This window comes from Drosophila novamexicana, unplaced genomic scaffold, assembly GCF_003285875.2.
Source record: "Drosophila novamexicana strain 15010-1031.04,08,12 unplaced genomic scaffold, DnovRS2.1 tig00000974-arrow-arrow-pilon, whole genome shotgun sequence".
NCBI lineage: Eukaryota > Metazoa > Arthropoda > Insecta > Diptera > Drosophilidae > Drosophila > Drosophila novamexicana.
In genome coordinates, this window is record NW_020824834.1 from 474,957 (window position 1) to 499,406 (window position 24,450).

Sequence of the window (24,450 nt, forward strand, 5' to 3'; positions counted from 1 at the left end):
TAAAAATTCATTTTAAAAAGTATCTTGGTGTCTTTAGGACTGGTCCGCGGTTCGAATGCCGTGGACACCAAAAAACTTCTTATAAATACATTTGTTTTTAGCACTCTTTAAAATAATTATGTATTTATTTACGTAAAGTATCTTAAAAATGTATTTCATAAAGTATCTTGGTGTCTTCTAAGTCAGGTCTGCGGTTCGAATGCCGTGGACACCAACATATTATTTTATGAAGAAATTTGCTTTTAGCTTTTTTTAAAACAAAATAATAATAAAAGCTATTTTGGCTTTTTTTTTGTATGTAATGTAAATAAAAATGTCTAAGGCTTCTTATTTGAACAGCAACAAATACGTTTACCTGCATTATTTGGTACACACTGCGCAGTGTTGATGCAAAATCCACCCCTGTTTTGGCAGCGGCTGTTGCTGCTGCTTCGTCTTGTAATTCCCAAGCGCGTATTTTGCGCTTGCTGAGTATAAATACAAGCAGTGCTCACGTGAACGTTGGAAGTGTCTTCTGTGATTGTTCTCTGTGCATTGATCGATATATAGATGCCCATCTGTTTATCAGATCTGCTCAGTGCCGACCCTCCGTCACACTTTGTTTCCCAGTAATTCTGCCTGGCATTGCTGTGGCAACAGGTTTCGATTGGCTTTCCGCTGCCTTTGCTACCGACGACGGGTCGAATAGCAACAGACGCACGGTTATGCATCAGCCCAACCCACCGCCCAACCTTCGCCTCGCGCGTATTTCAGTCGCTTTTGAGATTGATGATGCGTATAGGCAACGGGTTGGGCGGGGGGCGCTTATGTTGAAGCCAACAACAGTTGCCCAAGTCAGCCATTTTCAAAATTTCTTGGTTAAGTAACTTTGTAGCTTAGCTTCGGATTTTCGTAATAAATTTGCTGTTCAGAACACTTCCATTCTCGCGGCATTGCCGAGCAATTTGCCCATTCTTTTGCAAAAATTATTTTTACTAGAATACACTAATTACTTTAATGGGGGGACATTTCACTTTAGACTAGCTATTCTTTTCTTTATCGGCATGCATCCATTTCTCAGCGATTGTTTCGGCAGTATAACGAACCAGAGAAGCAGAGCTGCGCTCGATGTATAATAATGTACTGTGGACCAGAATTGCCCAATTCCATAATCTTCGGCTATGAGGGCCAAGGTGCTGCGCTTAACCGAACTTGACGGAAGTCCCGTGATAGCGGTCATATTCGGAGGTAGCTCTGTCTCAAGGTCAGTCTGGAAGTCGTCCAGTTCCCTGCGATCCATATTCTTCAGATAGTGCTTTAGTTCATAACGTTTGCTGAAATGCACCTTTGAGAAATTGTAAAGCTGTCGGAGGCTAGCTCGTGGCACTTACATCTGACGGTCCCTCAGCCGCCGCTCGAGGTTCTCGATCGTCATCCGCATATTATGCAGTGCCTCGTTCTTTTGCTCCAACTCCTGGATGTACGACTCCTCGCGTCTGCCAAATTCGGTCTCCATGCTGCGCATGTTTATGGACAGCAGCTCCTTCTCGCGCGCCAATTGCTGCGCATTGCTCTGCTCCTCGGAGAGCTGCAGCTGCAAGTTGCGCTGTTCCATCAACGCGCCCAACAGATCATCTTTGCATTTGCCCAACTTTCTTTCCAGCTCCAATTGCTGCAAGAGAAAATAGTTTTTCAGGGAACGATAAAGAAGGAATTGCTAGGCAAACGAACCTCCTGTCGGCTGAAGTTCAGCTCCTGCTCCAGCTGATCCTTGTCGGCCTTCAGGCTGCGCACAGATGTGCTTAACTTCTCGCAAGAGCTGCGCACTTCGTTGATGCTTAATGTGGACTTCTTTAGCTCCAGCTGGAGCTCCTTGCAGCGCTTCTGCTCCACGCGCATCAGAGTATTGGAAACATGCAGCTCGTTCTTGGAGTGCATGGACTGAAAGGGGAATAAATATTACATATAAATATATATTGATTGCAATTTTGAATCCCTCGCAGCTCACCTTACGCTGGAGGCGTTCCACCACCTGCTGCAGCCGGCGCACATCGGCGCGTCTTTGCCGCCAGGCGTGCAGCATGACCGAGGTGAAGATCTTCATGCTGGCAACTCTGTCCATGTCCCGGCTAGGGCTCCATGACACCGACTGCTGCTCCACTATGCTCTCGGACGTGACCAGCACCTGCGTGCCGACCGTGCTCCACGAGTCGTCCACATGGCACTGGGCCGGACGCAGCGCAGTGGAGTCCATGCTCGGATTGGGATCATGGGTATAGGAGAATTTTTGGTTATTCTCCGGGCCCAGTTGTACGACATCCATGTTACAAAAATGTTTTATGTATAACTGCAAAGGCGAACCTCAAAAACATTAACTAATTAGTCCAGGTATCAAAAAATGTTGTTAAAATATTAAAAAAAAAAAAAAAATAAAACAAAAATTGATAACTTTAATGAATTTTTATGCCTACACTAAATTTGTACTGTAGGTTAAGAAGTTTCATTCGATGTGCACTAGGATATAGTATATATGTACATATATATATATATATATGTATATGTCTTGATTAAATCGTTTTGAATATTATGTTATATAATTGCACTGCAGTATTTCACAAGAATTTCGTAGAATCGACAAAAGTCCTTGCATGTTAACTGGCAAATTGCACGCACACTTCCGAATTGGAGGCGGAGATTCCGGCCACCAAGCACATCAGCTGGGGTCTAGCCGACTGCGGCATGCCCTTACTTTTTCAACAGACTGAAAGCTAAATGGAAATTTGTCAACAAAAAATGTTACTATGTAACTATGTATATGCTTATATAACTGAATCCAATTTATTCCAAAATAGTTTTCTTTTTCACTGACAGAATTTCTTACAAAAATATATATATTTTTAAAACAATATTAAAAAAACAAATATTTCTCTTACATAAATATTTCAATTTATTTTAGCTCAGTGTAATTGCACTTTTCCTTTAATATCTCATTTTCAATCTGTATTCCAAAAAATATACATTTATTTAAAATAAATATTTAAAAAAGTTATTTAAAAAAAGAAATTATTCCAATTGCATTTCATTTAAATTCAGAATTCTCTTGCAATTTATTTCAGCTTAGTGAAATTACATTTTCGTATAATATCTCATTTCTCAATCTGCCTGGCGCAACTTTTACAAGGTCCTTCACCGCATTTTCACCTTCGCATTGAACGCGTCTACTTTGTATGGTTAGTTGCCCAGGTCGAGCTGCCTCAAGGACACGTGTCGCAGGAAGTTCAAAGAGCTTAAACAGCACAACAACAACAACAAGAAAAATGGTAGCAGGAAAATCAATATGTCGTGTATATAAGGTAATATATGCGACTTCTTACCTGCCCAGCACGTGTCGGCTTTACGCGTACCCGTACCCAGTCCCAGCCCAGTCATCCCCCTACGTGAAAAACCTGCTCGCCAGGTAAACACTGGACAAGTATCGCGTGATTTTACCGACAAACGTTTTCCAATTGGCCGTTGACTGTGGCATTAGCAGGTAAAACAGGTGAGGCAGGTGGCGTATGTTTGATCGATGTCTGGCCTGGGGGACCCGTGTGCCATTAGCCAGGACATTTGTTGTTGTTTTTCCTCGAAATTCTGTTGGTATTATTATTTGTTGTGAAATTTCACGATTGACATAATTTCTATTTATTTGGAGTTTAGCTCATACGCGCTTGGCTGGGGAAATTTTGGTGCTTCAGATACCCTTGCATCGGTCGCGTGTTTAGATAACGTAGGGCAAATAGTGGGAAATTATTTGGGAATTGCCAGCATAAATGCTAGTTGGTGATAAGGGAATTTTTGCTTTGGTGCTTCAGATACCGTTGAATGGGTCGAGTGTCTTTTAAACATGTGTTATAAGTAAGGCGAATAGTGGGAAATTCTTTGGGAATTGCCAGCAAAGGGATAAGGGAAAATGTCCATTTAAAATTACTTAGAAGTGTGCGAATTGACCCAAGTTGCATATGTAAATTATCAAGCACGATACAGATTTCTGATTTATTAAAATTAAAAAAAAAGGTACAAGTTTCTTATTCAAAACTTTATCTCTTCACTTTGGGTAATTTTCATTGTCGTTGCATGAATCAGCAGGGCATGCATTTTCACAACTGATGAGTTCCATGGAATAAGGCATCCCGAATGTCAGAGTTCAGGCGGAAAGTGAAAGTTAATTTACGACATAGGCATGCTGCAGGGCGCATGTGAGTCATGGCGCCTTGACTATGGTTAATGCCATAACAAATGCCGGCGAATGATGATATCCTTTTCCAGGAATTGTGGCCTGAATCAGTCGATGTTGTCGCAGACAAACAAGCGGCAGCTGCCACCCATGCCACCCCATTTAGCCACAACAGAACTGTTTCATTCATAAAAGCGTTGTGGCGCGGAAAAAGCTTTTCTTGAGCGAACTCGTGTGAGTCACGCTCACGCAACACTGCGAGAAATTTTCCAGACAGAACCAGTTGTTTGTTTCGCAATCCGCCTTCGATGTCGCGACGTCAACGTGACTCAGCTCAGATCAGCTCAGCTCAGCTCAGCTCGGCTCAGGTAAGCTTCGCTCGGAGATTGTGACGTTGTGTCTTTGTTGCTCTCTCGCGCTCTCTTGAGCCGCGCTTGCACTTGTTGTCGACGGCCATGGCTGCGTCATGCCCCTTGCTTTGGGTCTTCGGTTAAACTGTGATCTTTGTTTTTGTTTGCCCTATCATTGAGCGAAAAGCTCTTCGCTTGGCGGCAACTTTAATGGCGTCTGCGTGACTTGTTTTGCTCTTCTTTTGGCTTCCAGTTTAGTCTTCAATTCGCTTGCGACGTGATCGGTCGGTCGGTCGGACGTCGATAACGTGTGATTTTAACTGTGTTTTAACGTCTTACAAAACAGCGCGCGCGCGAATGCTAAAAGCTCCCTCTCTCTCGCTCTCGCTCTCCACCTCTCTCTTTGTCTCTGTGACTGTGCCTCTCTTCTGCTGCGCACTTGTGGCGCAGGCAAGTTAAGAAAACCTGTGCATGCCAAGTGTAGACAAATTGTAGATAAAAATAAAATGAAAACGTAAAATAAGGTGCATTACAAATGATCAAAGTTTCACCTGCAAGCTTTAAGTTTAGCAGAGAGCACAACGCAAAGCATAACAGAAAACAAAAAACGATAACAATAACAACAAATTCATATTTGTAACGGGCCCAAATGCACGTACATTCGATAATATGGCTAAGAATTTAATGTTTTGCCGATTAGATTACGCCACACAAAATTGTTGTCGGACGCCGCGCTGAGATCTCGCCGAAGCGCCAAAGTTATACAAAAGCTTGCCAGACAATAACAAAAAAAAAAAAAACGTAACAGTCTGCTTACACGCTTTGCATATATATGTATATGTGTGTGTGTGTGTGTGTGCGCACACACATTATCGAATTCAAATTAAGTCCGCCGCCGCTGTTGCAAAAACAAAAACATCATGATGATCGCATAAGCATAAAGCCCGGAATTCCCAAAAAGAAAACGACGTCATTACAAAAGCGCGCGCTCACGCTCTTCCTTTCACCCCTTCCCCACCACTACTTCTGTGTTGCTATCTCTCTTTGCTTGTGCTCTTTCTTCTGCTCTCACTAGCTGACGCTCACGCTCACGCTCTCGCTTTCGACGACAGTTCACCGTAAACTTCGATTTCTTAGAGTTTCGTTAGTTTTCAATTTTTGACTTTGCGCTCTGTACTTTTATTTTATTTTATAACATTTACTGTTGTTGTTATTATAGCTCTTTTTCCTATCTCACACTTTTCTTTTTTTCTTTCGCTTTATTATCGCACAGTTCATGTAGTGTGCCGTGTGCTTGTCGCATTAAATCGTGTTGTTTTTTTCGTGCAAAAAAAAATTCAAATAAGCTAAGAAAAAATTATTTATGTACATTTATTCAAATATAACTGAAATACCGAACCGGTTACTGTAACATGTAGTTATTTTGTGTGCACTATAGACATTGAAATAATTTGTATTGTTGTCGATGCAACAAATAAATAGAAAATACTTGTTTACTTAGCTTATTTACGTAACAACAGTATTCTTCGATCTTCTCGCGTTACTGTGAAGTAGAGAAAAACTTAGCTCTTAAAGTGGTTTTGTACGTGTTTAATTTCAGATCCCAAATTGTAACGAACTTCGCATCGAAAGCTATAACAGTACAGCTATAAAAACCAAAAAGCAACACTCGATGCATTTTAAGTTTTCATTAAAAAAACATTAATTTAGGTAAGTACATGATAAGTTTCAAAGGGGATAGGGGACTTACATTTCGAATGTTTGTATTTCTTTTATCCATTTACCACGGGAATTTTCAATTTGGAATGAGTGTAAGCCCAATAAGACGTACACAAATACAATAGTATAGCCTAATATCACAGCCAACATTTCTTACATTTTTCCGAATCTAACATTTTTTGCGAATGATAAGTATGTATGTATGTTGCTTGTACGTTTTCCCATAGGAAACTACATTTTTTAAATCTTTTTCATGCATTACCGACAAATGACACTAGCTAATGGAATCGCAGAATGTGAAGTTTGTGAATGTAACATATTTTGCGCATAGTGGAATCAGGCTATAATCACCCAATTTTGTTGCAGATGGTAGCCCAAATTTAGTTTCTGTGTATTTACAACCCCTTGTAAAAGCTTTCAGCACAAGCTGCCTCTCTGCCTCTCCTCCTCCTCTCTTCATTCATTCTTTTTCTCTTGTGTGGATTAAATCGTCTGGCGTATATACAAACGATAAATTGAAACAGAAAACTAAAACACCTGTGTACATGGCAGCGCAGTCGCAGTCGCTGTCGCAGTCGCAGCACGCGGCGCATCCAACATCGCCTAAAAGTTTTCTACTCAGTGTGCCTATGTGTGCGTGTGTGTGTGTGTGTGTCTGTGGGGGGTGTGAGGAAAGCTTTGCCGCTTCGTTTTTGTAGGCACTTGCATTTGTTTAGGGCGTCAAATACGGCACGAGAATTTTCAATTGTGTTTCATTCGAAGATCGACTCGATGCGTTTGCGGTTCTGTTGTCCGGATAAATTCACAACGGAAATTACCACGCGATAAATCACTTTTAATCCGACTAACTTGTGTGAAAAGAAAAATTTTAGACGAAATCGTTGATTTTTTGAAAATTACATTAAAAACAGCATCAAATAATTTAAAAAAAAAAAATATATAAAAATGTAAATTCTAGTTTAACTTGTCCTTGGCTAAGACTACAGGTAATTAAAGATGTGATGTTTCTTGCTAATTCAACGTAATTTTATATTGCACAAACGGCATGCAAAACCGGCTGCTGACTCAGTTTATTTAGTGTTAAATGTGTGTGTGAGACAAACAACAACAACATCGACATCGACAACAACGACTGCAAATATAGCAAGTCATGAAGAGTATAGTTATCTCAACTGTGCGATATACAATATAAAGCTCGACTTGTGTACTCTACGAGCTGAAGCCAAGTCAATAAACGACATTTCATGGAACAAACCCGGGATTTAACTAAAGTTGAGCTCCGCTATGGCATAGGACTCATATTCAGTCAATCATTAATCAAAAGCGAATACATTGAAATAATTGCGCCTAAAGCCAAATGCCGTGATTTGATTTGAGCCGAAAAAAAAAACAAATACGTAAAGTACTTCAGTTCAAAATTATAACCAAAATTTGGTATCTTAGTTTGATTTGCCAGAATATCAGTCTAATAGATATATATATATATATATATAATAGATTTCTGCTGCAGTCGTTTCTTCTACCGCTTTCAAGCAACTCAGACTTGTACTTAAGAATATTAATAGAAAACTGTTTGAAAATGGAGTCGATTTAACAAATTACTAACGGGTATTGCCCGACCTTGCCCGTGACAAGGTTTTGCGCCAAGAATTGTGGATATTATCTTTCCACCAAGTGTTGTAATAAACGGTTGCCGCCCATGTTAGTATTGTGGTGGGAATCTTGAAGCCGAAGCTCTTAAAACATAGCCCAATAAATCTTTGAATTGCATTTTCCACCGAGGCAGCTTGGATGCTGCGAAAAGTGTGAAACACGTCTCAAATGAATTTTCGTATAGATCTTTGGTAACAAATTTGAGCATGAAACGTCACCCACCAAATCTTTGAGACCCAGTTCCACCAAGAAGAAAAGCGTGAAACAGCCCTCAAATGAATTTGAACAAAGATCTGAAAATAATACCATCAAGGTTAACTAAAAAGTTGCATACAGACGTTTTTCACGATTTTTCCACACATGCGGGTGGAATTCCCCGAAACTAGCTCTTACGGTTTGACCTGTGCGTTTTTCACCAATCAGTCAGTCAATCAGTCAGCACAAACAGTTTTATGTATATAGATGAACAGAAAGAAGAGTAGACTCGACAAGAACTGCTTCAATTTGAAAGTCGGAACTAGTTCCAGATTGGACAACGACAGCATCAGCTATCAGTTATTTATTTGTATTTTTATTTTACCTGTAAATTGCTTGACGCCAGCAATCATTTAAGTTTTTTTGTCCAAACATATTGGCGACAAGTCGGCGTCTCGCTGTGAATTCCCAACTAGTTGGAGCTTGTTTTGGGCCAGGTTAAAGAATTCGCTGCTACTTTTGATGTTGATCTTAATCTTAATGTGTAGAGCCTGGCGCCAAATGTTTTTTTCTTTTCTTTTTTTTTTACCCCCTGCATATAGCATAAAATTTGCATAATTAATATTCAACAGATTCCATTCTATTGGCCGAATAGCCCATAGCTGCCCGATTGGCGCCCGGTTAGTTAATTTCTTCTGCATTTGTCTCCCTCTCTCTCTCTCTCTGTCTGTCACATTGGTTTTCTCTCTTTCTTTGCCTATCATTAATCAATTTTATGGATGCAAACTTCTCTTTTTTTTACGGTTTTGTGAATCAATTCTATTCGGTTTCATTCTACCTTCTGGAACTCTCGCATCTAGCACATTATTGCCCGACGTGTTTTTATATATCATCGATTATTTTATTCGTATACTACGCCGTGCCATATCATTCCATCTGATACGCATATTTTTGTAGCCTATCTGAAAGCCGGCAATCCGGTAGCTTATCTGCAGCATTTTGTGCGTTCCGTTTCCAACTGTTTTATTGGGCATATATGTTTTTATGCCCTAAGCCCTGAGAGAGTGTGCCCATGTATGTACATATATGTAACAGGAAGCATGGAAACATCTGAGCCCCATAAAGTATATGGTATATATTCTTGATTAACATCAATAGCCGAATCTAGGGGCTCTGTCTGTTTGTCCCTCCGTCCCTTTGTTTGTGCCCATCTATAACCTATAATTCCGCCGACGTATCTAAGCCCGGGACATTATGCCTATAATAATATGTCCATCTGTCCGGCGAAACTATGACGTTTACGTTCCAAAAGAACATACATACTTTCCCGACTTTGGTGTTGGTAGAAGATATTACAGAGTATCCCCTAGTCGGGCTCTTCCGACAAGAGCCCACTTACTTGTTAGTATATGACAAGGTGCTATAAACAAAAGCGTTACAAATATAATCTGGGTCCGGGACAAATAATAATAATAATATTGCTAATAAATAAATAAATAAATAGTTCTAATATTTTCTCTTACTAACCCTTCTAATGAATGAACGTAATTTTTTATATGTTAAGGCAATTAAAACTAGCTACTAATGTTATCTTATCTTAAAGTCGATAAAGTAGCATAAAGGGACCGAGCACGAACATTAGGGTTCGAGTCCCCTAAAAAACAAAAGACTAAATAAAAAAAGTAAGAGTTTCCAGTCGGGAGCTGCCGACTAGGGGATACCCTGAACCCTCTTCTTCCAACATCAAATGCATATATATATTCTATTTTAGAAGCTATATGTCAAGTTTGGTGACTCTAGCTCTTATTATTTACCAATAAAAAGGGCATTGTAAGAATATGTGTGACAATTTACTGGGAATATTAAAAAGTGTTAGCAATTGTTGCCGTGCAACCAGATAAAAAGTTACCATAAGCCTGATCTATAGTACAAACTGCCAACCCCTAACTGCGCGGGGTAACTGACCTTACGCTCCCTTAGAACAGGTTTGAATTTCTATGCGAATCACCTGCATAAAATGTCATCACACAAACGACAGAGCACGCGTTTTCTGAATGATTCGGTTCTGTGCAGCGTTGGCCACACGAGCGAATTCCTGGCATATTCAAAATTATAGATGCCCCCATTATATATCCGAAACGTAATGATTATCTTTGCCTTGTGAGTCACAATATTCTTGGAAATTCTTTGGGTTTTGTTAAAAACAAAAACATTTTGTACAAGTCGCCTTTTGTATATAATTATCACAAAAATTTATAATGCACATGTGCTCGGCAAACCAATACACACACAAATATTATAATATAGTGTATAGAGGTAAAGGTATTTTCTTTTTATACCCTTGCAGCGGGTATTATCATTTTGTCTCAAAAGTCTAACGCATTTAAGGAGACCTCATAAGGTACATGTATTCTTGATTAGTATCAATAGCCGAGTCAACATAGTTTGTTTCTATGCGAACTAGTCTCTCAGTTTTAAATCTATCGACAAATGTCGGAACCCTCTGAATCGGATCACTATATCATTTAGCTAGTGGAAGATATCTTATATCATAGGAAACATCGATTCTAGGGAGAACTTTCTTGTTTTTCAAGATATCTGCACTAAACTTGCCATTTATTAGGTTTACTATGTTACCTACATTTATGCAAAGTATTATTTACATCGGGCTACTTATTTATCTAGTTTCCAAAGGAATGATCGGTCGCAAAGGAGGTTTTTGTATGAAAAACTTTTTTGCTTATCAAGATAACTTAACCAAACTCGGCATTTATTAGTTTTACTATGCTCCTCAAATAAATGGCAAATCATATCAACATCGGACCACTATAAAATATAGCTGCCATAGGAAACATCGGTCGAAAATTAAGTTGTTCTATGGAAAACTTTTTTGTTTATCAAGATATCCTAACCAAACGCGACATGAACTATTTTCCCAGTGCTTCTTAGATACAAGTAAAGCATTATGAAAAAGTAATGTCTGCAAGGGTATTAAATCTTCGGCGTGCCGTAAATAGCCCTTCTTTCTCGTTTCGTATTGGGGCGGCGCCAACAGCCCCTAAGAAAGAAATGCTGACAAGTGTCTTCGCTGTGGCCGTTGAACGGAAATGCCAATAAACGCCAGATCGCCAGATCGCCAGATGCCTAATGCCTAATGCCGAATGCCTAATACGTATTATATATCTACCTGAATATTGTGTTTATTGTGAACATAAAGCAAAATTGCGTTCGGACAGCGCATTTATTCAGTTGCAGCTCTTTTACATATACAGCAATTAATTCGTTCAGATTAACCAATTTCAACCGAAATATTGTTTATCTTGTTGCATTAACTCATTTTTATACTCTATACACTCGCTTTGCCAAAACTATAGGGTATATTAAGTTGTGCAAATCTATATACATTAGCCTGATACATAAAGCCTGAAGAGATTAAGAAGAGATTGTTTCATATATTTATTACTATACTCTATACTCTCTCTTTCCAAAAACTAAAGGGTATATTAAGTCGTGCACATTGCAAACAAATAGCATTAAGAAACATACATTTTTAGGAATTTTGTATGTCAATCATGTTTTTATATTTTGATTTTTATTCAGTCGCTTACGACTGGCACAGGGTATCTTTTAGTCAAGCAGCCTCGAGCGTAGCATACATATGCATGCTTATTTTTCTCAATGAATTTTTGTGACTCAACTTTATTGGAATTTAAATATGCATATCTTAAAACTTGTTATAATCAACTTGAAAAATATGTTTCTAGAAATCATACAAAAATATTTTTAGACGAATTTCTGTTTGCAATTTTATTGTTATTATTTTCTTCCCCCTTATCAATTGTTAAACAGTTGTAACAGCTGAGTATCAGCTCCATTTGTTGTTTTTATTATTTATTTGCATTTCTTGCAGTCTATGATAGTCTTTTTATACCCTGAACCCATTGAAAATGGGTCTGCTCCTAGTGCCTGCGCAGATCGGGTTTGTTTCCGATAATCGATAACTTACTCCGTTTCCAAGCAATCGATAAGAATCTATATCGATATCCTGTTTTTTGGGCAATTTTGGTAAATAATAAGAGCTAGAGTCACCAAACTTGACATGTAGCTTCTGAAATAGAATATATATATGCATTTGATGTTGGAAGAAGAGGGTTCAGGGTATCCCCTAGTCGGGAGCTCCCGACTAGAAATTCTTACTTGTTTTCTAGTATTTTTCTAACGATTTGTTGACACAAGTGTCTTAAGGTTTATTGACATCGCCAACAGAGTCCATTCACCAGCAGTTTTTCTATAGTTCATAATATTAACTAAATATACATGCTACTTTTTTGTATACCTCAGTTTTAACTAAATTGATAAAAATCTGAACTGATTCTCGTCGAAAGCCCTCTAAAATAAATATACAGTGGAGCATGAATGCTGCATTAAGCACACATACATTTATTGAAAAAAGAAAATTAACAATTTAAAAGACAAAATTGAGATAAAAATATCAGAAAAGCTTCCTTCATTTCGGCGACAACAACTTTTAGGGAGAAGCGTATACGAAAATGTTCGAATGAATATTTGCTCGCTTTCATTTTCGCTGCTCAGTCTCTGGCCGATAGGCGAGAACCCAGGACGTGCGTTTCGAAAAATAAAATTCAAATATATATATATATATATAACTATACATATATACACACACATCTATATGTGTTTGGGAAAATCGTGCGCGTATATAGAAAATTTCGCCTCTTTTCGGTGCCTGCGCGAACCGGTCAAATCCGCAAAAGAACATCAAAAATAGAGTGTGGCATTCAAGAAATTATTATTAAACAAAAAAAAGCCAAAGAATTGAAAATAGTTTGTTCAAAAACCGAAAAATTTTGGAAAATTTTGTGAGCTCAGACCAACATTTAACTAGATACAGTAAAAGGTGATTATTGAGAAAAGCTGCCCGCTAGATTAAAATATAGATATATATCTAGTATATGCATATATACTTGGAGTTATTACAAATATTGGCTTTTGGCCAATTGGCCTATTCCATATTTGCCTAATGCAACAATTAATGACGTAATTTTTGTAATATTGTGTGTTTGTCCTCGAGAATCGATAATCGAGATTCTACATTGTCAAATAACAAAAACAAGTAAGAGGTTCAGTCGGGAGCTCCCGACTAGGGGATACCCTCAACCCTCTTCTTCCAACACCAAATGCATATATATATACTATTCTAGAAGCTATATGTAAAGTTTGGTGACTCTAGCTCTTATTATTTACCAAAATTGCCCAAAAAACAGGATATCGATATCGATTTCTATCGATTATCGATGGAAACGGAGTAAGTTATCGATTATCGGAAACAAACTCGATCTGCGCGGGAACTAGGAGCACCTACATCTAAACGGACGGACAGACAGGCGGACAGACAGACAGACGGATCTAGGCTAGATCGACTCGGCTATTGATGCTGATCAAGAATATATATATATGGGGTCGGAGATGCTTCCTTCTTCCAATATACCCATTCTTAATGGATTCAGGGTATAAAAAAACATAAAAGCAATGCACGAAATATATCAACGATCATTTAATGTATTTTATTTTTATATATAAATTGTATATATATAAAATATATGTGTGTGTGTGTGTGCTCGGTAAAAGCCAAATTGAAAATGACAGGCACATTTGCCGATTTTGTCTATTATTTAAACTGGCAGATCGAGTTCATATTCAAAGGTCCATTTAGACACAGACATATGCTGGCTGCCTCCAAAAGATTTATGTGTCTAGTTTAGTTTCCTTCGCGAATAGTTTCACGCGCAATTTATGGCATGTCTTATATCTGGAGCCACATTTTGGGCAATCATTAAATAATTATAATCAAATAGTTTCATTCAACTAAATTCATATATTAATTTATACATCTTCAAGTAAATGATGAATCTATTTAATAATTGCCTGGTGTTGGACTTTCGGAGAGCGTACTTCTAATGTTGCTTTTAGATGCTGTCAAAAAAAAGTCTTAAATTATTTGATATGTCTTCAGTCTTTATTAATTATCTCAAAGATTACAAAATCGACAACTCGTAGACACGTTTATTTGCTTTTATTATTCTTTTTTATTTTTATTTTTTTTTGCTTCTAATTTACCCCATGCCTTGCTGCAGACCAATTGACGTATTCTTTTAATGGCAGACCAATGTCTAGACGTGAACGAATCGAAAGTCTGAGGTCATATGGCTATAGTATATTTTTATATAAGATATATATATATATATAAAAGTGCCGCCAGAAAGTTGCTTAGTCAAATCCCAACTTTGTTTTGGAACGCCACATCTTTGGGGAGGCCACTCTCCGAGCGAGTCTATATCTGTCTATGTCTCATCTATAGCTATATCTATATGTATATCTACTATAGATACTACCTGCTCGTGTCGGGCACTTGTACTACTGCAAAGTTCCGCAGCGGAGCATTTTGTCGCTTACGCATTACGCAAAATGTTATTTTTAAATGAATGTCCGAAGCTGGCCTGGCCCAGACCAGCAGCCGGTTCCACGAACACGAACAGGCGCACTTTTTCGGTCAACTGCATTTTTGAGGGGATCAAAACAAATGTAATATAATGTCTATACACTCGAATGTAAAACAACAACGTATACAAACGCCCACGTTTTATCATTATACCCTTGCACAGGGTATTATAATATTGTCGTTAAATGTGTAACGCATAGAAAAAGACACCATATTGTATATATCAGTTCTTTATCAGTATTAACAACCATGTCCGTCTGTCCGGTCCACTATATCATATAGCTGTCATATGAACGATCGGTCGAAAATAAAGTTGCCTTCCAAGCAGACACTTCTTATTTACATCGGACTACTATATTATATAGTTTCCATTGGTACAATCGGTCGAAAATTAAGTTATGAGAACAACTTTTTGTTATTATTGTCTTAACCAAACTAGGCATTAACTTTTTCCCTGTGCTCCTTGAATACGATCAAAGCGTTATGAAAAAGTTATGTCTGCAAGGGTATTAAATCTTCGGCGTGCCGAAGATAACTTTCTTTTTTTCTCTTTCTCTTTTTTTTTCGTTTTCCTGTTAGTTTCTGTGTTCAGTTCTGTCTAGACTGCAAATCTCTAGGGTTTTGGATAAATCACAGAGTCTAGTCTGTTTACCTATGCTGTAAAAATGAATGTGTGTATTTAAAGAGAAAATTTCGCGGAAACTGAACGAAAATTTGAATTGGGCATTATTTTTGGTGTGCGTCGTCATTGTCGCCGTCGGCGTCATTAGTTGCCAAGTATATTCGGATGCGGCTGAACTAAAACTAAACCATTTTCCGTTCGATCTTCTTTTGCAGCTAATATTTCGGCCTTGAAATGTTTCCAAATCAAAATAATTTGGCCGCTGCGGGTGCAGCAGGTGATCCCCAGCAGCAGAACCTCAACTACAATGGCCTGCAACAACAACAACAGCAGCAACAACAGCAGCAACAACAACAGCAGCAACAACAACAAACTCAACAATTGTCACAATCAACCAAGAATGTGAGAAAGAAACCGTATGTGAAGATTACGGAGCAGCCAGCCGGAAAAGCGTTGCGTTTCCGTTATGAATGCGAGGGACGCTCGGCGGGTTCCATACCCGGCGTCAATTCCACGCCCGAGAACAAAACCTATCCGACCATCGAAATCGTCGGCTACAAAGGACGCGCCGTTGTTGTCGTTTCCTGCGTTACCAAGGATACGCCATATCGGTAATATGAAACATTATAATACAGACACAAATAGCTTGATTAGATCAGCATAAGATTAGATAAAGATCTTTGAAGATTTGGAAATAGTCGTAGATGAAGTCTTTAGAGGAGCGAGATATTTGGGTGCATTGTCATTATCACTATAATAACTATGGTTGATAGAATAGTTAGGATTGGAGAGGATAGTTGGGACAGTTACCAACCTTAAACATATTTTATAATATAATACAATATGTATAATACAATATATGCAATATCTTGTGGTTCGAACGAGAATATTCCGTAAAAACCATTGTTAATTGCAATATGACTGGAAACTGGACTACAAATAATTGGGTTATGTTTCTATGTAGAGAACAAAGTTTGGGAATCGAACTATGTAAAGATAAGATATATTTTGTTACTATTTCGTTTTTCGGATCATTTCAAAATTTATCCAAAAATGAAGTTAGAAATCCAGATATCAAGAGTTTGATATCTTGGATTGAGTCCTTTAGTTAGACATTATTTAACTTTATTAAATTGGTTTACTTAGCTCTCATTTGCTTGATCCACAGGCCACATCCGCATAATCTGGTGGGCAAGGAGGGCTGCAAAAAGGGCGTCTGCACACTGGAGATCAGCAGCGAGACAATGCGAGCCGTGTTCAGCAATTTGGGCATCCAGTGTGTCAAGAAGAAGGACATCGAGGCGGCGCTGAAGGCGCGAGAAGAGATTCGCGTGGATCCGTTCAAGAGTAGGTGCCCAAATACAGCACAGACTTCTTTATGTATATATTAATCATGAATTTCTTCATATTTAGCTGGGTTCTCGCATCGTTTTCAGCCGTCGAGCATTGATCTGAACTCGGTGCGTTTGTGCTTTCAAGTATTTATGGAGAGCGAGCAGAAGGGACGCTTCACATCGCCCCTGCCGCCAGTTGTCTCCGAGCCGATCTTCGACAAGAAGGCCATGTCCGATCTGGTCATTTGCCGTCTGTGCAGCTGCTCCGCGAGCGTGCTGGGCAACACCCAGATCATATTGCTGTGCGAGAAGGTGGCCAAGGAGGATATCACGGTGCGCTTCTTTGAGGAGAAGAACGGACAAACGGTGTGGGAGGCCTTGGGCGATTTTCAGCACACGGACGTGCACAAGCAGACTGCCATTACGTTTAAGACTCCGCGCTATCACACACTGGAGATAACGGAGCCCGCCAAGGTGAGCCAGTCAGTTGATCCTCTAGAGCTTCCTGTCCAACTAAATGGGGATTGTTGTTGTCGCGCAGGTTTTTATCCAGCTGCGTCGACCCTCGGACGGCGTTACCAGCGAGGCTCTGCCCTTCGAATATGTGCCATTGGATTCAGGTAGGCATACGTTCTGGAATCTTCATCGGCATCTCAAGCGGAAGCCCGATGAAGACATCTTTCAGCAAATTCTGTCGGTCGATACGGGCGCCGCCAAGCGCGAGCCGCCCACGATTGAGGTAATTGATCTAAATACGCCCACCTTGGAGCAGCCGGAGCCGGAGCTGCGACTGTTTGACGGGACGACGGAGGCGGTGGATGTCATAGATCAAGCGCCGCAGGACATGGAAGCAGCGGATGCAGAAGCGGAAGCGGAGCGTTTGCGCACGGAACTGGAAATCGATACGATTATCGATGAAAAGGTGCGCGAATTGGAGCAACTGGAACTGGAGCAGCAGATGGCGGCGCCAGAGCCGCACCAGCTGACGGCCAACGACAAAATCAACGAATGGATGAAGTCCAACGAGCTGCCGGAACAGCCCCACGAGCCAAGCCCAAGTCCGGCTGAAGTCGAGGCCGACGACAGCGATGCGACCGAGGCAACGGTTGAGACGCAGGTGGCCACCACGGAGGAGGATAAGACGCTAAACGAGCTGCTCGAGCAGGTGGCCGAGCTAGATGAGATCTACACGGACTTTGTGATGCAGCGCGACACCTACAACAACACGCTACAGAACGAGCTGCAGAGCATGGACCGGCCGCCCATGCAGGTGGACGACAGCTTCGACGATGCCGCCACCTACACAAGTCTGCAGATCGCCTACAAGCATCCAGTCGATATACCCATGGAGGATATAATGCCACCAACGCCGCCCATGTCGCAGTGTGCGCCAGAAGATGCGCAGCATTACGATGCAGTGGAGGTCAACTCGCAGCAGGAGAGGATTCAGGAGCAGCAGGAGCGTACTCAGGAGCGGGAGCAGCTAGAACTGGCGGCTGCCCAGCTACTTGCCGCCACCGAGGAGGAGAAGTTGCCGCCGCTGCCGCCCAAGCGTTTGCGCAAGCAGGACAGCAATGCCGAGAATCGCTCCATAGAGGCTAACAACGGGGATGCGGCGCCTCCAGCCGTGCGCGAGAAGGCACGTGGCCTGCCGCCGCCCATAATCCATCCGCGTGTATCCGATCTGCCGGCCGCGCCCACAAAACGCTTGCCACAGCCGCCGGAGACCAAGTCCAAAAGCAAATCCACAACGAATCCCAACTTCAATACGCTGCCGCGGCAGAAGAAGCCCGGCTTCTTCTCGAAGCTGTTCTCGCGCCGCAAGAGTAAACCGGAGCTAATGCAGCAGAGCAGCGAGAATTGTTCCAAGGCAACCAGCGCAGCGGCCAGTCGGGAGCCCAGCCTGGATAATCTCAATATGCGCGATCCGCTGCGCGCCTCGCAACGCTCCTCCAAATCGAATCAAGCGGCCAGCTCGGGTCCGTTGAAGTCGGGCGGAGCGGGTGCGGCACGAAAGATCGGCAAGGCTGGGAAGCCCTGCGGACGCAGCGTGAGCAGCGTGTCGGGCAAGCGACCCTCTTACCTAAATGCGGACGTGGTGCACATACCTCTAAAGGGCGACAGCGCCAGCAGCCTGCAGCAGGCGCCACACGAGGCCTACTCGAATGCCAGCACGATTACGGTGGGCGGCCAGTTGGATAGACGCACTGCATCCGCATTGCAGCTGGCCGAGATACCCATCAGCGAGGGCGGCATGGAGCTGGTGGCCATTGCCGATCGCCAGAGCCTGCACAATTTGGTCAGCTCCATTGAGGCGCACTTTAACGTGAAAATGGATCCCAATCTCGATCTCACCGAGGTCGAGCACTTTGCGCTCTATACAAGTGTGCCGCCCCAGGCGACGGCCAGCGAATTCGACGAGACATCCGCCTACTATGCCCAGGTGGATGCCGGCGAGATTCTAACACCTGACCAGGTGGCCAAACGCTTGGCGGCGGCAAATGGCAATTAATTTTTGTTATTGAAATTGAATATTGAATATTGTAATTTTTTTGATAGATCAGAAAACAATTTATGTCTGGTCAGCTGCGGAGGATTGCATCCTGGCAGCAATTTACACTTGGCAGCGGGAAGCCGTGCAGCTTAACCCGAAAAATTTGTAATTGTATTTGTTTTAGATTTGTTGAACCGAAACCCACATTTTGTAAGCGGTAGTCGTAGTCGCAACTACCCGAACGAAATTTGATTTGTGCAGCAGCGCGTTTTCCCCAAAAGGGAAAGGGAAAATCGTTGCGCGAATTTGTTTTGAGCGGGCGCCGGAAAAGTGCGCCTGATTTTGTATTTAATAGATTCGTCTAAGTAATCTAAACCGAATCAAGACTTGTCCAACAATTTGTCCCCTTTTGTAAACTCTTTTTTATAGATCCAGCACACCTGAGGCGGAAACGTCAAAAGACTGGCGGCGATCCCATGCACCTGCTGCTCCAGCAGCAGCAGAAACAGCAGCATCAGCTAGATCCCCAGGATGGGAGTAAGTTTTCTACAATTTTTCACTTACCTGGTTGCGGGCTTTGTCTTTTATGGTGCTGGTTTATTTGTCCCGTTCTCACCTGTCCAGTTTGTCTCGTTTGTCCCTGTGGTTTGTTTTATCAGGTGTGTTTTGGCGGATGTTGTGTGTGTGTGTTGGATAAATCCAACCCGAGCGCAGTTTTGTTTGAGTGTGACATCGATTAGTCAATTCAGATTCTACCTATTAAAGTATGCTCGACCCAAACCAAAGACTTGGCAAGCTCTATGATGTATTAATCGTATAGACTATTAGAAAATATTCAAGTTATCTGAAACGAAAAATAAAACCATATTTAAAACTATGCAAAAATAAATACAAATTATATTTAAATAAATACGTTGTAGAAATATATAGTAGCAATATTGTTGTTGGAATTTTAAGAAACAAAAAAAAAAAAAACAATTATTTGTCGCTTTGCATAAAACACGGAAAAACAATTTGATATTTTTATACAAAAAACAAATTATTGAATATTAAAAGTAATCAAAACTATTTTATAAAACGTATAGATTAATAAAAAAAATAATTATAAATCGAAAAATTCGAATATTAAAGTTTTTATATTGTCGAGCTAAAGAAACAATTAAACGGAGTAAGTTTTGAGCACGACAAATTTTGCATGAGTTACAATTTTTTACAAAATCTTAAATCATAAAATTCGCTTTTATTTTTTTTGCCCTTTTTCTAATACTCTCTTTTGCTTTTTATATTTTTGCTATAAGTTAGATTTTAGTTTTTATGCAAAATTCAAATCACAAACTTCGCCTTTATTTTGTGCCCTTTTTCTAAAGCTCTTTTTTTGTTATTTATTTTTTTGCTTTTAGTAATCTTTTAGTTTTGTTGCTTTGTGTTTATGTTTGCTTCATACAATATTTTTATTTATTAATTGCTTTGATTTTTGCTAACATATTTGTGCACTGCTTTTAGGACAAAACAACATGAACTGTTGGAACGCACAGAACATACCGCCCATTAAAACCGAACCGAGAGGTGAGCACAACTTGACAGCTTATGAACTGAATGCTAATTAAATGTTTGCAAATGTTGTAGACACCTCACCGCAACCCTTTGGTTTATATCGGGCGCCGCCAGAATTAACGCCCTCGCCGCAGCCATTGTCCCCCGCAAGCAATTACAATCAGAACAGCACGCCGTCGCCCTACAACATGGCAGCGGCAGGCTCCGGCAATGGCCAACAGCAGCAGCAGCAACAGCAGCAGCAACAACAGTTGATGTCGCCCAATCATCACCAGCAACAGCAGCAGCAGCAGCAATATGCTGCTCCGGGTGCTGGCAACTTGGAGTTGGGCAACAACTACAATCCCTTTACGCAACAGCTACTGGCACAGCACCAACAACAGCAGCAGCAGCAGCAACAACAGCAGCAACAGCAGCAGCAACAGCAGCAGCAGCAACAGCAACAGCTGCAATATAATTCCAATCCGAATCCAAATCCGTTTGCCACGCATTGGGAGAGCAAATTCTCGGCAGCTGCTGTGGCTGCTGCTGCTGCGGTGTCGGCGTCGCCAACTGTTGCTGTTGGCAACGGCAACAATTTAAGCAATCTCAACAATCCATTTACCATGCACAATCTGCTGACCTCAGGCGCGGGCGCGGCCAGCAATCTGCAATGGAATCTGACCACGAATCACTTGGTAGGTTCACAAGCCTGAAATAAACTCAATTTCATTCAATAATAATTCTTATATTTTGCAGCAAAATCAGCATACTCTGCAGCAGCATCAGCAGCAACAGTTGCAGCAGCATATCACGCCCATGCATCAGCAGTACGACAACAATGTTGCTGCCAACAATAACAACAGCAACAACAACAACAACGACAACAGCAACAACAACAACGCGAACAACAATGAGAATGGTCCCACGATCAGCAACCTGCTCAGCTTCGACAGCGAGCAGCTGGTTCGCATTAACTCGGAGGATCAGCAAATGTTGCGCCTCAATTCAGAAGATCTGCAAATATCAAACCTATCAATATCTACGTAATACCTTGGCTAAGCTCTGTTGTGTTAGTCCCTAAGTCGTCTTTTATACAAATGTAAAATCTGTGTGTTTTTAGCATAATATTTTCAATACGAATAAATTAATCGTTTTAGCAGTAAATAAATCATTAACAAGTTTTTCCAATCAATAGCAAAACGGGGGCGATTTTCTTGGCTGATAACATTGCGGTCATGGTTGGACATGGTTGATTAAATCAACACTAGAAAATTATGCATTTTTGATAACACCTTTTCTCGCGGATATAATGTGTTTTACAGATTTTTAAACATTCTTTTTCGAATGCGATTAAAACTATATAGAAAGCTGCATTCAATAAGATTTTAAGGTAGCATTACACAAGCCCCTAGTGAATGTCTTTCCTTGACTGCAAGTCTCGTTAAAACTGAACCAAAATTTGAAATTATTGAAATTTTACAATCAGCAAAAATGAGTATTTATTTAATTTAAGTGGAACGACCAACTTTTTAGTGAACAAAACAATTTTAATTGTTTACTTGAATTCCGTTACTAAATAGAAAATAAATTAAACACCAAAAAGAACTTCAAGGAACGCCAAAAAACTCGGAACGTGCAATTATAAATTATAAACAAATGCCTACTGAAAATTTTGCATACTATTTACTGATTACCCGGCTATCCTCGGCTCCGTCGGCGCCACCGGTGCCGCCATGGAAAAGTCCACGCAATTTTTTGACGGCACAGGGAATCGATGACATGGGCAGAGCTGGCGGGGGCGTGCCGGGCAGCATGCAGTAGGCGACAAAGTGCATGAGGCGATAGGTGGCATGTTGATAGGCCTGGCTCTGGGCGAAGCACTGGCGAATGCGCTGACCCACCGTGGCGGCGAGGCAGTTCTGCAGCGTGAGCAGCTGCTCGTCCTTCAGCTTGATATCCTTCTCCAGCTCCTCCGAGAGCTTCATCAGTTTACTAGGTGGGAGAAATAATTAGTGAATAAAATAATCATTGTTTTAGTGAGGAATCTCACCTGATTTGTAGCTCCTTTTCACACTTGTGCTCTACGAAGCTTGTGCGGGACAGCTGCAGTTCGTCGGCAATGCGGGTAATATTGTCACGCAGTTTCTCCACGTATTCTTGCTTTTCGGCCAATTCTGATCTCAGGGAATGCAACTGAGCCGTCAGTTCCTCGATGTCGAACTTGGCAGCCTGGCACTCGAGCTGAACGCGTGCCAGCTGCTCGAGCTGCTCCCGCTGCAGCGTATTCGCCTGGAAGAGTTCCTTTTTGGTCGCCTGCAGCAACTCCTGCAGATTCTCAATTTCCTGCGTCTTGTAGGCGTTCTCCTGCGCCAACTGCTGCTTCTCCTGGTTGGTTTGGCTCAGCAGAATGTTGAGCTCGTTGTAAGACAGCTTCGTCTTGGCACTGTCCATGTAGGATTGCTTCAGCTGATCGTTCAGAGTATCGTTACGACGCTTCTCCACCGCAAAAAGCGTGTTGTAGACATGCAGCTGATTGCGACTCTTTACAAACTACAAAAAAAAAGGAGTTATAAGTAAGTCGCTTCCAATGGAATCTTGTGCACTTACGCTGCGCTTATAGTCCTCGACCTGTTCGCTAAGATGACGCACTTCCTCGCGACGGCGGCGCCAGGAGCGCAGCATGATCGTATTGAAGATGCGCAGACTGGCAATGCGCACATCCTGATCTCCGTTGACCACAAAGCGCACATTGCCCTCCCGCGTGCTGCACAGCTGGGCCGCGTCCTGCATCAGCAGCTGGGTAAGGCTGTCGTCCTTGATGGTCAGCTTACGACCCTCTGGGTGCTGGGCAGCCGGCACCAGGGCGTTCGAGTTGGGCACATGTGCCACCAGCTGATAGTTGCCGGTACGTCGTGCCTCCTTAAAATCCATTTGGGACACAGATTTGCGTGCTCGAAAGTTCAGTATGGCCGCCGTTTGTTGCCGCTTGAGTGTCAGGTACGGAGGCAGTGCAGCTGGCTGCGCCTCTGCCTCCGCAGTCTTCTCCAGCTTCGGCTGCACTGTATAGGTGGGCACACCCGCTCTGGACATGCTTGTGGTGAGTGAGATTTCCGAGGAGGAAGGTGTGAGCAGCACAGCCTTGGGTATTTTTAAGATCTGGACATTTTCCTTGCTCTCAATGCTGTAAAATAAGCTTTCCAGGAAAAGCACATAAATTTATCTTTTATCTTTGGCCTCACCCCTGCAGCTTCTTCTGCATGCGCTGGCTATAGCTTTGGGGGCGACGCTTCTTCAGCACAGATCCGACATTGTAGGGCGCCCGGGGGGAATTCTTCTTGGAGCGGGGCGAATCATCGTTCTGCTTGGCGAGCAGCTCGTTTCTACGGATGCGCGGACTCTTGGGCCACATGTTGCCTCACTTTTATTATATTCTTCAATTTTTCTACACGTCACAAATAAATACAACTTTTTTTTTGTAATACACACACAAAATTGAAAGTTTTTTGCTGTAATGCGCTCAGATTGTTCAGGAATATAAAACTAAAATCGTTTCAAACTGTAACAGTTCTCTAAACTAAATAAAACCCAATGCCTACTGCTCACAATTTATATATATGTACATACATATCCATATATTCATGCATTTGTATGTGTATGCATTTTTGCATACATAAATATAAGCATGCGTACATGTATGTTTCTGTGCATATTTGTATATATATGTATACATGTTTGTTTGTATTACATATATACATTAAACATACATACATATGTACGAACATACATACATCCATTTATCCACACAAAAATACACACACGCAGATACATACAG

General features: G+C 41.3%; 3 protein-coding genes across 8 annotated transcripts; 1 reads left to right on the top strand and 2 right to left on the bottom strand.

The window, feature by feature from the left end:
• Positions 1-918: 918 nt before the first annotated feature.
• LOC115765504 (interaptin) lies at positions 919-2,395 on the bottom strand. Of its 2 annotated transcripts, none has more exons than XM_030709117.1 (4): positions 1,988-2,394; positions 1,711-1,920; positions 1,371-1,651; positions 919-1,313 (listed from the first exon to the last, which is right to left on the bottom strand). In XM_030709117.1, the coding sequence occupies exons 1-4, from the start codon at positions 2,300-2,302 to the stop codon at positions 1,010-1,012; spliced, it is 1,110 nt and encodes a 369-aa protein (XP_030564977.1). In that variant the 5' UTR covers positions 2,303-2,394; the 3' UTR covers positions 919-1,009. The 2 variants fall into 2 exon arrangements, with proteins under 2 accessions (XP_030564977.1, XP_030564978.1); XM_030709118.1 differs by having other exon boundaries at positions 1,216-1,324; positions 1,988-2,395.
• Positions 2,396-4,816: 2,421 nt separating this feature from the next.
• Positions 4,817-21,765, top strand: LOC115765481 (embryonic polarity protein dorsal). Of its 5 annotated transcripts, XM_030709072.1 has the most exons (10): positions 4,832-5,069; positions 6,146-6,255; positions 15,470-15,865; positions 16,423-16,601; positions 16,668-17,062; positions 17,130-17,208; positions 19,512-19,619; positions 20,586-20,648; positions 20,709-21,313; positions 21,375-21,765. In XM_030709072.1, exons 3-10 carry the CDS (start codon positions 15,489-15,491, stop codon positions 21,663-21,665), a joined length of 2,097 nt encoding a protein of 698 aa, XP_030564932.1. In that variant the 5' UTR covers positions 4,832-5,069; positions 6,146-6,255; positions 15,470-15,488; the 3' UTR covers positions 21,666-21,765. The 5 variants fall into 5 exon arrangements, with proteins under 5 accessions (XP_030564927.1, XP_030564932.1, XP_030564928.1 ...); XM_030709067.1 differs by lacking the exons at positions 20,586-20,648; positions 20,709-21,313; positions 21,375-21,765 and having other exon boundaries at positions 4,817-5,069; positions 17,130-19,559; XM_030709068.1 differs by lacking the exons at positions 4,832-5,069; positions 20,586-20,648; positions 20,709-21,313; positions 21,375-21,765 and having other exon boundaries at positions 5,929-6,255; positions 17,130-19,559.
• Positions 21,766-22,140: 375 nt separating this feature from the next.
• LOC115765533 lies at positions 22,141-24,118 on the bottom strand. The gene is made up of 4 exons (XM_030709151.1): positions 23,858-24,118; positions 23,226-23,799; positions 22,669-23,168; positions 22,141-22,610 (listed from the first exon to the last, which is right to left on the bottom strand). Exons 1-4 carry the CDS (start codon positions 24,025-24,027, stop codon positions 22,298-22,300), a joined length of 1,557 nt encoding a protein of 518 aa, XP_030565011.1. The 5' UTR covers positions 24,028-24,118; the 3' UTR covers positions 22,141-22,297.
• Between the last annotated feature and the right edge of the window lie 332 nt (positions 24,119-24,450).

Excerpts from the sequence above, each read along its gene's own strand:
- LOC115765504 (XM_030709117.1), bottom strand. The coding sequence starts at position 2,302 with ATGGATGTCGTACAACTGGGCCCGGAGAATAACCAAAAATTCTCCTAT. Across the intron at positions 1,652-1,710 it reads TGAACTTCAGCCGACAGGAG|CAATTGGAGCTGGAAAGAAA; the intron begins GTTCGTTTGCCT and ends TTTCTCTTGCAG. Across the intron at positions 1,314-1,370 it reads CGGCTGAGGGACCGTCAGAT|CAAACGTTATGAACTAAAGC; the intron begins GTAAGTGCCACG and ends GGTGCATTTCAG.
- LOC115765481 (XM_030709067.1), top strand. The coding sequence starts at position 15,489 with ATGTTTCCAAATCAAAATAATTTGGCCGCTGCGGGTGCAGCAGGTGAT. Across the intron at positions 16,602-16,667 it reads TCGCGTGGATCCGTTCAAGA|CTGGGTTCTCGCATCGTTTT; the intron begins GTAGGTGCCCAA and ends CTTCATATTTAG. Across the intron at positions 17,063-17,129 it reads AGATAACGGAGCCCGCCAAG|GTTTTTATCCAGCTGCGTCG; the intron begins GTGAGCCAGTCA and ends GTTGTCGCGCAG.
- LOC115765533 (XM_030709151.1), bottom strand. The coding sequence starts at position 24,027 with ATGTGGCCCAAGAGTCCGCGCATCCGTAGAAACGAGCTGCTCGCCAAG. Across the intron at positions 23,169-23,225 it reads TCGAGGACTATAAGCGCAGC|TTTGTAAAGAGTCGCAATCA; the intron begins GTAAGTGCACAA and ends TTTTTTTTGTAG. Across the intron at positions 22,611-22,668 it reads GAAAAGGAGCTACAAATCAG|TAAACTGATGAAGCTCTCGG; the intron begins GTGAGATTCCTC and ends TCTCCCACCTAG.